This window comes from Ptiloglossa arizonensis, chromosome 1, assembly GCF_051014685.1.
Source record: "Ptiloglossa arizonensis isolate GNS036 chromosome 1, iyPtiAriz1_principal, whole genome shotgun sequence".
Classification (NCBI taxonomy): domain Eukaryota; kingdom Metazoa; phylum Arthropoda; class Insecta; order Hymenoptera; family Colletidae; genus Ptiloglossa; species Ptiloglossa arizonensis.
This window is the reverse complement of record NC_135048.1, coordinates 21,609,739-21,624,957: the sequence shown is the minus strand read 5'-3', so window position 1 is coordinate 21,624,957 and position 15,219 is coordinate 21,609,739. Positions and strand designations below refer to the sequence as shown.

General features: G+C 36.7%; 1 protein-coding gene across 1 annotated transcript in view; it reads left to right on the top strand.

Moving 5' to 3' along the window:
• Dh44 (corticotropin-releasing diuretic hormone 44) overlaps window positions 1–15,068 on the top strand; it is a 40,827-nt gene extending 25,759 nt beyond the window's left edge. The window contains exons 2-4 of the mRNA XM_076305325.1: window positions 9,338–9,517; window positions 12,417–12,809; window positions 13,706–15,068. Of these exons, the coding sequence (XP_076161440.1) occupies window positions 9,353–9,517; window positions 12,417–12,809; window positions 13,706–13,735 (588 nt within the window). The 5' untranslated portion in view covers window positions 9,338–9,352 and the 3' untranslated portion in view covers window positions 13,736–15,068. The remainder of the gene's footprint in view (window positions 1–9,337; window positions 9,518–12,416; window positions 12,810–13,705) is intronic.
• The last annotated feature ends 151 nt before the right edge of the window (window positions 15,069–15,219 follow it).

The window sequence follows — 15,219 nt, the reverse complement described above, 5'->3', positions numbered from 1 at the left end:
ACACGATAGTTACGTCGACGAAGGTACCGTGTCTTGACACGTCGCTAACAGGAAAAATTTAAGAAACTTGCTCGATACAGCAGAATCCAGTATATCGATATAGTTCGATAAGTTTTATCGTTTTTTTCACTGTAAAAAAAAAATAGTATGACACCTCGACTTTGAACAATTGTAAATATACGAATCAGTTGACAGATCTACACGAAATTTCAACATGTTCATGAAAGAGTAGTATAATTTTTAGAAAAATAAAACGACGAACCTGATAGCTCCATTTCTTATCGAACGACAAAACTTATTGAGCAATCTATTAAAACATGTTTTTTAAATTTTTTATTTCTAACACGCGTTCGTTTCAATTGCATTCGAAAGATGATTTCTTTTTCTGGATACACAATCGATCATAGTTTTCGTTCTACGTGTGTCTCATAATAAATTTCACAAGTTTGTCAATTTATCGAGAAGATTGTTTTAACAGGAAATATTCCATTAAGTTTTCGCGTCATTTTGCAAGTATATTCGAGAATTAGAAAGATCGTTTCTGGATAAATGGAAATTTATCGATTTTTGGGAAAGATTATTTTATCATTGAAGAGGATTCCATACTATATAAAGCAATGTCTTATAACAATTTATACGCGAATTTGTATTCTTCAACCGGTCAGGAACATTTATTACAGGCCGTTAGAGTTCTTGTGCATCTATAACGGATCAAAATTTTATAACTATAATAATAATATCGCGAGTTTAATATAGAGTAACCTTTGAGAGATAAATTTTGTATGCAGATTTGATACTACAATTTTGTATGCAGATTTGTCACTACAATTTTATATGCAGATTTGTTACTACAATTTTGTATGTAGATTTCTTACTACATCATTACCAACCGTTCAAGTAATCCTTACAACGAACACTGTTACTATCGTTTAGAAGTAAAAGGAGAATAATTAAGTTTAATCGTCTTCGATGGTGAAAGATTGAAGCAACAATAATTATTTACAAAAATATTCACGTGCAAATGTTTGACATCTCTGCAATTTACATCCCCGATCGATCGATCGATCGATCGATATTCAAGAATTATTCATGTCAGTAATTACCATTTTTATACTACCGCCACGACTATCAGTGCAGACTACGTTGCACTGCAGGTACCTATTAATCTGCACTGATACTTCAATCATAACTGTGCATCTTCGTCGAGAAAGTCGATCCAACGTTCGAAACGACGTAAAGTGCTTTCGAAATGAGATTTCCCTGGGAGGAAAATTGCGATAAAGTGAGGATTAAAAATTAAGAGGCAAGAATAATACGCCATCGAAGAAGCATACGAACGACGATATTTTAATCTCCTCTTGCAAATTGCGAATACAAATCTACGTCGAGTTACGTGTCGTTCGTATACACACCAAGTATCGGATTGATCGAGATATAATAATAGCAACAGTTAAGAAACTTTCGCTCCGGCGAGAAAAAAAATTTTTGGTCCTCGTTTTTCTCATTTTCTCGAGAAACTGTGGCAACTTTTGCGTTAGTTTTTTTTTTTTTTTTTGAAGTCGACGCCACGGTGGCGACATCTGTAAATTGAGGGTCAAATAACGGTGTTAATATTTTTCCTACATCTTAAACTTTGCGCGAAAGATGTTCGAACGATATCTGGGGTTACGCAATAATGTATTTCTTATTTCATCGTTATTGCTCTTAACAAGTTCGCGTAGATATTAATGAGCGAATATACCGCGTACGTGTAGGGTCAGTGTAACGCGACGACTTAATCGTAACAAGAAATTGTCATTAATATCAGCAGCCACTCCGAAGGAGCTTGAGCAAAAAATGACTTCAATTAAGGGGGATAACCGGGGTGCCCGGGTCGAAAAGTAAGGTGATCTTTGCAATTTATCTTTGAGCTCGGGAATTTGTTTTTAAACCTAATTTATTAACATACCAAAAGTTCATTCTTGAGAGGCTTAAGTCAAGAAAGAGCAATTAATAAACAGAAACTCTCATTTAATCGATTTCTCCTCGAAATTGATCGTTCGAAAGAAACATTATTTTCTCGAGTTTTTAATCGCTTCAAATGTTCGAGGGATACAATATTTGTGCCATATTATTATGGCTAAAAGGTGCTAAAATGCTAAAAAATAATCTTTAGCATTCTTTCTTAACATCAAAAAAAAAATGGATGAAAAAATGAGAAAAAGACGAATGAACAGTATATTCGAGAATGTTGAAATTCGAAGTCGATAAATTAATTAGACTTTGAGTAATCTTGAGAGCTTGAAAGACACAGTTTAAAGAGTGAATGACGCCATCTTTGAAGAAATTTCGTTTCTTTCGATCTTGCATCTTGATTATCCCTCTTAACTCTTCGAAGTGTAGTTTGTTAAATTTTTACGTATACGTTCCAAATTCAATTTTTATTATCGTAAAAAATAGTATCGCACGGCTTTTGGTGTATACTCTTTAAAATATTTATTTAACCCCTCGTGAATGTCTCATTCGTCGAAGAAAAAATTTGTTCGGTTCAATAATTCGTATTCGCCGTACATTTTCCTTGCGCGAAGGGAGTTATAAATAACTTTTAGCGTTTCTCTACCGTACCGAATAGTTGCTATTCAGGGTCAGACGCATTATCAATAAATCGATAGAGGGAATTAATCCTTCTGGCATGTCCATCGACAATAGATTTCCGGTGGTCTTAATCAGACTCTCGGTGGACCTTACAGTAACCGCCATATTGACCGCGACTTGCTATTTTGGCATTGTCCGATGGCTTCGAAAATACGATTTGCATCGCACGAAGACTACGTATCGCGAATTGAATCGAAGAACAAATCCAAAAACTTGTATTTCGAGATATTCGATGAAACAACTTTTCATCGTTGTTGACATACGAGTGACCCAAGACACGAGCACGAAATAATTATTTTCCTCTCGATCTATAATTATTTTCTTCGTCTAGTGGAACTTTGTAAATTTTTTTTCGTACTGTTTCGTGATTATTTTCAAATTACTAATTTCGAACCTGCACCGTTCGTCTCGTCGATTCAATTATTCGCGAAACCCTTCCGAATAATAACTTCGTCACGAAGCGGTTCATTTTAAATGCAAAACGAAAGTGATTTCTGAAACTCTTGGATAATCCTCGCCGAATCGAGACGTTGATAATCCGTCGAGATATTAACTTTCGTAATGTCAAGGTGTTTCGTGATAGCACAGGTTCACCATATACCGTGGTTCCGCCAACCACGAAAAATCGCCCGATGCACGTAGAAAAGCAATTTGCATACAGAGCGAATTTTGCGCTACTTTCGTCATTTTTCAATTAAAGTTTTATACCATGGATCACGATGAATGCGAATTAATTGTTGGTCTGCGTTGGTTCGTTAACAAATGCTCCTCTAATAGCTGTCGGTCTTAGTATCATCCGGGATATCTCGAATTTGCATTGAGAGACAAGAAAAAAAATTGTACATAAATTCGTTCACCTTTGGAAAATCTGTCAAGATTTGTCATAATTTTCACACAAACAAGATGTTACTACCGAAATGTACGAAACAGAGTGATCCACGCCTACTATGTTCGAATTTCATCCGTTAATGGAAACTCAGATTTTTATGTTCATCGTCCTACACGGATCGGAGTGTTATCGGATAGATCGACAACGTTTAAATTCAAACACGACCACGTCGAGTCACTTTTAATTATACGTTATTCGAATCATTTTCGGAAAACCCTCCAATTACGTGCAATTAAAACTAACCCGAACAAGGTCGCGGTCGGACTGGTTTTTACCGAGAAAAGGTTGCCAATCTGTCGATAATATTCTCATCGGGAGATAATCACAAATATAAACGAATTTACTAACGAGTGTGCTCGTCAATATTACAAATTAGCAACAACTGATTATCGATTCCAAACAAGCTATTTGTATCAACCCTTTGAACGCGTATATTTTCCAATTTAACTCGTATAATTCGTACCTTGACCATCCTTCTCATTATTGTATTCTCTAATTTCTGTTTTATTTAATACTTGATCGAAACTCACTCTTATGGCAAGAGTCAATCTCTGGACGAGAAACGTTGCACGTACCCGATCTGTGAAAATAAACTCGTTTCGATTTCTTGTAACCGGGCAATATTATATCAGAAGTTACTCTTGAGAGTTGCACGACGAAAGTGGAAAGTTCCCTGTTCGTATCATCGAGGTTGTTTTTTTTCTACGTCGCGAGTATTTATCGGTTAATTATTGCAACGATCGGATACGTTGAATCTTCGCTTCGCGCACGTGGGGGGTTCGAGCTTTAATCCGTTTGAAAAAAAAAAAAACCATCGTAAAGCGCGAAACGGTATTAACGTCGGCGCTAGATAACGCGAATTTGCATTTACAGGATTGCAGGATTTCGTTGAAAGTATCGAGATCGGTACAAGTGCTCGCGCACGTGTATTCGAACACGTACGCGGCAACGTTAGCTAGACTAATTTGTTCCAGCAACCCCGCTTACGAAGGCCACCGTGTTCGACTTAACGACCGAACACAAAACCGAACGGACCTTCGTCGATAATGATAATTAATCTCGTTGCAAACCGTGGAAAGTGCAACGTTGAACATCCGAGAAGTTTGCATTGACGCCTACTTCATCCCTCTCCCGTTGAAACAAAGTCAATGTTTAAAGGTTCGAATTGGTGTTAACAAAGCAGACAAGAAGCGCCCCGAAGCGAAGTTAGGTTTGTTTTAAAATTAAACAAAATTGTACATTTAGGTTAGCTGGGGCGTGTGCAACTTGTTATGCGCAACGAACGAGTAATCAACGATAAAGCAGCTTTTACGTGTACTCTGACAGCGAAATATTGTCGCGGTCGCAATGGCGAACGTAACTGTCTTTGTTCTTTCCCCGGTAATCAACGTTCTTCGTTGAGGTTAGGTCTTCACGAGGGCACTTCCAGCTGCACCTCGTTCTACGTGCGTTTACGTGCTCCTGCTTTTATTTCTTTTTACACCACCATATCTGTCTATACCTGCGCACGTGCGTAACCGAGATGTTCGATAATAAATTGTTATTGTTGTTATACGTTTTTATTACACTCGCGTGTAAGTGCAGATAATTCGTTATTGTTGGTGAAAATCTTTATCGCGTGTACGGTTACACACGAGCACATAAAAAAAAAGAGAAAAAGTAAAACAATAGCGCGTAAACGCGTAGAGAACGAGTTGCACGTGCGAAAATACGGAATTAATATACTAGTACGTCGGTTATAAATAAAAAGAAAAAACGCGTAAATGCGTGCAGCCCGATAACGATACTGCTAAAGCCTAATTAACACTGGGACTACCGACAGTAGTACGGAGGTATTAGTATTTGTATCGGATCACATACGTGTATTCGAAGTTAGATGGGGAAAGGACAAATTAATTTACGAGGATCATTAGCTGTCTATTTTAGCTGTCTGTAAATATTGTAGGCAGTAATTGTTAGAAGAAGTTTCAAACAAGTCAAATTGACCCCTTTGTTAGTTCTAGTGTTGAGAAATAATGACGAAAGAACATTTCTACTTTCCTGAGTATTATATTTTTATATATAATACTTTTCTAAGAAAAGTACTATATTATAAATAATACATTTCTAAGGAAAATACTATATTATAAATAATACTTTCCTAAGAAAAGTACTATATTACAAATAATACTTTCCTAAGAAAAGTACTATATTATAAGTAATACTTTTCTAAGGAAAGTACTATATTATAAGTAATACTTTTCTAAAAAAAGTACTACATTATAAATAATACTTTTCTAAACAAATAAACTTACGCTATATATAAATATATCAGATCCAGATTTTATACACTACACCGAACAACTCGAGTTGCACCTTCCGCCAATTATTGCTTTACATTCGAGCACCGTCGTTCTCTAACGATAAATATCGAACCCAATTCTTTCTTTTTTTTCTTACATTCTCCAACATCCTCCACCTTTCGAGATTGGAGACGTTCTTCGTTCGTTACCGACGCTCGTAACGAAATTACGTAATGTCATTACGGACATTTGCAAAGGTCCGAGGGGTTTCGTTCGAAATTCCTTTGTAACATTCGATTAATGACCAATAGAACCCCCCCCCCCCGTCGTTTACCGGCTAATATCGCGCCGGGCACTTCTATTTCCCGTTTGTTCGACTGCGAAAAGAACTGCGATAATTTCACGCCTGTTGCCTCGCAGAATATTTCCTCCTATTCCCCTAACCTTCTTTCCACTCTCGCTGTCGTCACCGCCAACGCAATTAAGGTCTTGGTTCGCAGACGAGTTTAAAGTTTACTTTAAAACGAGAACGCCAGGGTCACGCCAAGCCACGACAACGATGTACGGCCGTACTTTAAAAATGCACTCTTCGATGTTTAAGCCCGGACATGTTTGTCGTGTTAAAATCGTAACCGAGCGTTAAAGCGCGATGTTATTCTCAGAACCGTCCAAGTATCGACATTATCGATATTATTACGATCCTTTAACAGGACAATGAAAACGATAGTGTTGTAGGTAGTGGCTGCAAGACAATAACAAAAGACTGTTTCAATGGCAGAGCCAGTGCACGGACCAGTACGAGACAACAACTCACGATTGATTTTGTTCTAACGTTATCGTTTTCATGCATACACGTGATATCCGTAATAGCTGATCCTATTAAGGGGGATAAGCACGGTGTCGCGTCGAAATGGAAGATCTATGCAATTTATCGTTCGAGCCCTGTAATTTGTATTTATCGTATTTCTTTTCCCAATGTAATGCATCGATGCACCAACGATACACACCTCGAGGGATAAAATCGTGAACGAAACGTTGCAGTGCATTAATTTTCTTCTAACCTCCTCGGTTCTATATTTCTTTCTCCACTGGTAAAAAGAAAAAGAAATATCCTTTACTCGGTCTCTGCTCGAGATTCGATAAATGTGACCGAATCGAAGAATTCTATCGTTTACGTTAAATTGTAATTATTTTAATATTTGTCGTCTTGCTTCTAACGTAAAATTTCGTTCAAATATGAACGAATGTATTTAAAACGATAAGAATATTCTTTACTGGAAAAATCAAAGTCAATCACTATTTTCAATGAAATATTCTAAAACAATTACAGCGCACTTCGATCGAGTCTTCGTAACTTGAAAATCGCACGATGTTCGTATAGATTTAAATGTCGTTAAAGAAAAAAAAAAAAGGAACCAGGGTTTGCATTAAGCCGCATCAATTATTCCAATAAAAATCTTTCCTTTCCTTTCCTTTGTTCGACGTAACGTACCGTTCATTCGTAATTTCCTTTCCTCCGCTTTCGTTGTAATGGAGTGATCCGGTTGCCGCTCGTTTTACCATTGATTAAAAATTTTGTTTAATGCGCGCCAATTACAAAGTACCCGCGGTAAAGAAACACAGTGATAAAACAGGAAAGGCCGGGATCGACCGACTAGTCCGTGCAGACGACGAACCGGGCGTAATTGGAAAGCTGCTGACAGCAAGCCTAAATTACCATGCGCAAATTAAGCGCGTGGTGTTAATGAACTCGCCGATGACGACGTCGCTTACGACATCGACGACGATCGTCGACGTCTATATCGGCACATCGACCCAGATTCGTTCACTGTCGAACTTGACCTTGTTCGTTATTCGTGCTCGACGTTTCTCTTCCAAATGTAACAACACGGAACGCAACCAGCGCAAGAAAATAGAATCGATAAAAGGAAAAAGAAAAAAGAAATTACCGTGTATCGGCTCGCGATAATTCACGAATCGCTACTCGAATATTTTATAAGTACACGAACTCGCGAATTGTTTCATATAGTTTATTTATTCGTTCGTGTACATAATTGGTAGAATTCCGTTCGAATAGTGATATTCGAATACTCGAATATTTGTGTACTCGAGTATCTTAATAACGATACTAATGGGTCGTTCGAAAAGTCGTTTCGTTTTCCAAAATGGAGAATACATAATTTAATAAAATGTTTCTACGCTCTAAAAAAATCGTGTTTCGTTTTCACACTGAAAAAAAAACGAAATGACTTTCCGAACAACCCGACAGTATCGTTATTAAGGTACTCGAGTACACGAATATTCGAGTATTCGAATATCGCTATTCGAACTAGAATTCCACCATTTACATACACGAACGAGTAAATAAACTATATAAAACAATTCACAAGTAACTACTTCGCTTCTTAACTATTGTCTGTAATTTTGATCAACGAAAAAATGAATTTTTTTTTATCAAAATCATCCTGTGTTCAGTTATATGAATAAATTTCACCGAAAGTAGTATTATCTGCCAAATAATATATATTGTTTTCATTCATCGTGTTCGTATACCTGAAACGTGATGTTCAACTACAAATGGTAGTTGTTTCAATTCTTCTTTCGAAAGTAACTTGTTCTTTTTTTTTTTTGTTTGATTATAAACACGGTGTATTGTTGCATCACGTTACACTAGTCCGATCAGATTTTTAGAGCCAGATGATGAAGCTAATTCAAGCTAGAGATTACCGCTGGTGAGACGGGAAGGAGGAGTAGTGTAGTTAGTATACCTTGTAACGGGAAGGGGTTATAATGGCACTTCCATCAGAGAAGAGTATCAAACGGACAGACACCCTCTGACCGGATGTTAACAGTGCAAACAGGCGTGGTTCTAAATAGCTTCCTCACCTGAAATTTCGCTTTTCATGAATCACTGTTCGATGCGAGACAAAAGGAGGGATTAAGGATAGTTTGGCACTGATTATTCACACCAGAAACGTGGAAACAGTTTCGTGGCTCTGTTCGGTGAAATTGGGTGCATAAATTTGATACAAAAGCAAATTCGTCGAACAGAAACACGAATATGTAAAAAAATATTTCGACGAATTTACCGATCTTTACATCCGAACGAATTTATTTTCATTCACGATAAAACCAACCGTAAAAACGGTCACTAGAAATGTCAAGTAAAATGGATAATTGGATAAACGATAAATAATAATTTATACTAATGTTTCAAATGAGTTATTAACCTTAATATTGCGCGGAGTAATACTTAAAGCAAGTTGTTACTATTAAACAACGTATTTTACTTAATGTTAATCTTCCATTTTTACGAAACCCTTTATCGCACAGATTTAAAGAGAACAATAATATCTTGTCGATGAACCAAGCATGCTTTGTATAATATATTTATCAAATAAACTAAATGTCGTATCCAATAGTAAAGTGTCTTTGTACACAAAAATGTAATAATTCAACTACCCTGAATATGATATTTGTTCGATCGAAGGGTATGATTTCTACTAAGAGATTACCTTTTACTTTATTTCAGATACATCTACCTACTATGACCGTCAAGACAATGACACTCATCAAAGTCTTGGTATCTCTTCTGTTAATTACCATTGTGACGGCACAGCCAATATCCTACAGTACTTACGATGAAAGGGAATTGTCCCGGGAACATCCGCCATTTTTATTGCTAGTCAACCATCAGGTTCCGGAGTTAGAGGTATGATAATTTTAAAAAGAAGTTTCCACGTAACCGGTGGATCGTTTCCGTTACAATGATCTACGATAATAGCAATTATTGTGCAACGATCACGGCTGAAAGTTTAACATCTGAAACACGGACTCGAAGTGAGGTTATGTCGCGATGCGTTCTTTCTTACCTATTAAACCACCCTCGGAAGACTTTATACGATATCTTCAATGGTTGCCGAGATATCGACTTGTAACAATCTCACCCTGTATGTTTCGCATCGTGAATCGTCGAGAATACTCGCGTACCAATCGGATGGCCTCTTGGAGGATGACGTGACGAATAATGCCATTACATGGCGCGAGAGGACGAAAATCCACCACGTGTCGATCAAGTATTGGCTCGGCGTGAAACGACTACAGATATTCCTTTCCTTGCGGATACAATTCAATTCAGACTATGAATCGAGAGAACGGTTTGTTGTATCTCACCTGAGTCATACGGACAATCAAACGTCAACGCAAGATCTGCCTTCCGTTTTATTTACCAACCGTATAAACGGATTATTGGAAAGCCATCAGTTTCGCGTAACAAAAATGATTACATCATTGTCTCGCTAAGATAAGTTATCAGAACTTTTCCAAGAGTGTAACTTATACCTAACGTGTAATTGGTCAAAGTAAAAAGAGCTGAGAAAAACGATTGAAAACCAACGATCGATCTTTCGGTAAAAAAGTAGTGTAGAAATCGATCCTCGAACGGAAGGAAGAAGATTATTATTTATATGCACGAATAGTAATTACACGAACGAGAGTGTAGCTTAGATCTAACGTGTAAATGGTCAATGTTAGAAAGAGCTGAGAAAAACTATTGAAAACCAATGATTTGTAAAAATTGATCTTCGAAAGGAAGTAAGAAAATTATTATTTATATGCACGAATAGTAATTACACGAATCAGAGTGTAGTTTAGATCTAACGTGTAATTGGTCAAGGTAAAAAGAGCTGAGAAAAACGATTGAAAACCAACGATGGATCATTCGTTAAAAAAATATTGTAAAAATCGATTCTCGAAAGGAACGAACAAAATTATCATGTATATACACGAATAGTAATTACACGAATCTTATTAAATACGTGTCTGTCGAGAGTGCAGCCACCTGCCAATGCAGTCCTATCTCTGTCACAACGTGACTTTATTTACGAGTACGTTATCCTCGCGACGAATATGATTGTATACGTGACTAAGTGGAAAAATTGTTTACCTATCGAAAAAGAGTAGGTTTACAATTCTACGGAACGGGATGAGTAATTGTAAATATAATTGAAGTACGTTCGAAAAAAATTGTTTGCATCTTAATCGAACACGACGGGTTAATCTAATATGCATAACCGAGAACAATGCAAGGGAATTAATAGCGACAATTGAACGATTCCAGTGGTGCATATAAATGTCTCGTTACCGTTCCTAGAGGTACCATTCTTCGTATTCTCCTCTCCGTGAACTTAATTAAAACGATCCTCAACAACGAGCACTACCTGCAAGACAGTTACCCACTCTGGTGAAAAATTCTTAATTAACGTTCGCACGCAACACATACATATCTCGTTGACTTTTAACTCATTCTTATATGAAATTCAGCGCGTAAATTATGGGCGAAAAACGCGTGTAAAATTTGAAGCACGGTCGAATGCAATGGATTCCGACTGCAGGTGCGTGTACTTCTTTCAGAATGAGCTGCGGGACTTTTTATTCATATTCTTGAGCGTGTGTTCCGTAAAAGTGGCAATAAAATGAGGGAAATATCGCATGAAGTATATAGACCGGCGAGCTGCGCGTTGCACATATGAGGATCGTTTCCGTTGTGTTCTCATTTTTCTCTTTTTACTTTACACATCGCGAATCTGCATTTGCAGCTCTCGATGCATTTTACCCGTTCGCACAATTCTTTCCACGACCCGTTCGATACTTTGTCCCTTCCCTCTTACGTTAATCATTGATACGTGGAATCGGCAATATCGTTAATGATCGAGTCGCGAGAAATTGTTTTTATTCGGAGAAAACGGTGAAATGCGAGCCATTCGCTTAATAGTTTTCTGTTTTCACGATAGATCCGAACGCGTGCACTCCCCACCGTCTATTTTAATATACACGCGATTCCTATGGCAATTATTCTGATATTGCACCCACGTGGCGTCGAATTGCAATTATCGCAACTGACGTTTCTACTCGCGCGCGCAAAAAAAAAAAAAATGGAGAAACGGTAGACGAGGAAAATTAATGTCGATCGCGGAGCGAAATAATTATTTTCGATCGCGTACGCTCGTAGTCGAAGAACTTGTTCGATGTTTCAACGTTCGAAGCCTAAAGTTTTGTGTCGGGGTTGAACCATGCACGAAAACGACCCTCGTTTTTCCTTCGTTTCGAAGAAGTTTGTCGGCCTCTCTCTCTCTTTCGTGGCGAAACAAAAATTAAGTGCCCTATAAAGCCGGACACAGAGATCGTCCAAGAATACGTTCGCTTTTACAGCGGGTAAAGTCGATCCATTACCCGAATGAACGAGTTTCGAAATTACGTTGTTACTGAAGTCTAAATGAATAAGTAGAGGCTTAATCTAGCGAAACGATCAAAAGGTACGTGTACTCGTTCGGAAAAATCAAGCCAATGTCGAGAAGTTTACCCGCCCCGTTTAATTCAATTTACATTGGAAACTTCCAATTCGTGAATAGAAAACTTATCGATTCTAAGCTATTTAGTTCGTTCCTTAGCCGTTGAAACGATTTCGTTAAGTTTCTCGATAACGAGAATTCCACGTTGCAAAGATTTTTCGTGTACTCGAATTCACGCAACGACACGATATACGTATCGTTGCATTCGTTTCTTTAGGCACGTCGCGTTAACTTTTAATAACACGATTCTGCAATTTTCAGAACGAGATGTTTGACTCGGGCAACGATCCTGGATCAACGGTGATTCGGACCAAGCGCATTGGATCTTTGTCGATCGTAAATTCCTTGGATGTACTACGGCAAAGAGTTCTTCTGGAACTTGCTCGGCGTAAAGCGATGCAGGATCAGAGACAGATCGATGCCAACCGGCGTATCCTGGAAACTATCGGAAAGAGATCGTTGCCTCTTTACACCGGAGGTATATCGAAACCGCTCGACTCGAGAATGAGAAATGGTATCGAATACGCGATCGAACAAGATGAAAAGAGTCACGATCGAAGTTTAACGCCGGAGAGAATGCCCGCAAAAGTAGAGGATTGGCTGCAAACGGACGATGCCACTTTTCGAGAAAGACAAGACGACCAACCGCGAAGGGTAATTACATCGAGTGTATACGTTTCTTGAAATCACGTTCTAGTTTCATTTATTTTCTTTGACGGTCTCGTAACGCAAATGTGTGGAAATTTAACGTGAAGTACAGCGAAATGCAATACACTTTGTCAGATCCGAGCCTGCGATAACGTAACACGGAGAACAAGATGAAATTTTATCTTTGTTATTTTCTCGGCTCGATCGTCTTTGTGTACATCGGGAATGACAATGTGACTTAGAGACAAAATTAGAGACAGAGTCGATTGGTTCAATTTCGTTCGATGCACAGTGTTCAGGAATTTATTTCCAAAAGAACTTTGTGAATTAATTTCACGTATAAATAATTACACTTGTGGATTCAAGGTGAAGTTATCGAAGAGATCTTGCTTACGTAAAGAACAATATTTCGAACAACTTTTTTTCTTTGTGTGTAATAGGTGGTCGACCTTAGTTTCCGAGATATTTGCAAAAAACTTCGTGTACTCGTGTTTCTGGCAGTTAAGATGTATAACGGGTGAACTTGAAAATTTGACTTATCTAATCGACTGTGGAAAAATACGCTTTTGGCCAATATTGATCTCTTATCGTTCTTGGACTTTTTGGTAAATACATCTTTTTCAATGTAGAGTTCAATGTATATCGAAATTTGTTTGGAAATATCTCGAAAAATCTAACTGACCGTCAATTCTTTCGAAGGGAGAAATTATTTAAAATATTGTCCCTTACTATTTAAAAATGAAGAAAATCCATAAAGAGGGACCTCTTCGACAACTTTACTCCATTTAAAAATACAAAAGAATGTCCACTATATAAAATATTGTAACAACATGGAATAGCAATATAAGGTTTCTTCTAACAAAATTTAAAAAAATTTATATTTTCATTGCACTTGTTTTCAGGTGCAGGCGAACGAGCTGCGTTTACTCTAATCGATTCGACCGAAGATCGAATCACAACTGTCGCTATTACGGTTTTTTATCTAACAAGCCAATTACAATATAGTTTACCTATTATTCGTCATATTCCTCAGGTTTTACCATATACCCATGTATACATTTTATGGCGTGCAGAGTCTACAATTTAATATCATTTCACCCATTAACTGTTACCTGCAAATTACTCACGTGTCAAGTATAAAGCAAATATTAGTGTGCGCGCTTGAAGTTTCCAGTAAATCAAGAAATTTAAGCAACAGAATGTTTCAGTATTCCTATTTAAGTTTGAATCGTTTTAACTAGTTTAATTTTATGGTACCCAGGAAAGGAAATAAATAGAAATGATACGATAAAAGTAACACGTGAACTTCATTGCTCAGAATTTAGTATGGAAGAAAATATACAATGCTAATTATTTCAAGCTGCACATCCTATTTATTTTCTATTTTTTCCTTTTCAATTACGCACATCGTGAAACAGAACAGTATTATGTGTTGTGATCTTTTCAAGTCTGTCTAATCAGTAACTACCATGCAAGCATCTGACATCCAACTTTGGATGTGTAATTTAGCGTTTCTTCGTATTAATGTTAAGTTTTAAGAACATAATAATAATGAAGATATTGCAAGGCATGTTATTGTAATTATTTAAAGATGAAAATATTCCAACTTCAAAATCAAGTGTAGAAATATGAAACAATATATGAAATTGTACCTAACAACTGTACAGTAACATTTCTGAATCAACTGTGTATTTTTATATTTTGTTAATCGTTTTTAGCAAAATTTAGATGTTATTTGCGAAATATCCATTGGAAGAAGTATAAATTTAATGTAATGCAATTATTTCAATATATAGATCAACTGTTTCCATTCAATCATACCTCTCTCGTAAAAACAATAAATGTAATTAGGAATAAATGTTTCAAGGAAATATCTATGCCTGAGCTTCTTTTAAGTAAATTTTTTTTTTTGTTGGACATTATTTTCATTTATATTAATATTATTACGAATACATTCCTTGATTTCTATAATACCCTTAAAAAGACACGTGATAATGAAATTGACTGTATCTCAGTTAGTTGGTATACCAAAGAAATACTGTATTATGAGCATGTACTCAAAATAGTCAGTCAATGGTTCCTTTCATATGCGTTATAAATTAATGTACATGCTGTGTTTAAAACGCTGTTCTCTAAGAATTACATTTATGTCTGCGTAATACATCGAAGCGTGACTTGTTTTCTAATTATTCCACTTTTAATCTTAAGTAAGTGTTTTTATGCCATGTTAAAAATGTAAGACAAATAAATTACATTCAGACGTAATACTACAATGAAAACTCCGTAATTATGAAAATCGAACTTTCTCTATTTTACTTTACAAATTGTTTAATTATAATATTTAAGTTAACCATTTCATTTCATTTTTTCAATTATTTTTTCACTTATACACTGAATTCGTTTACAAATGATCTCT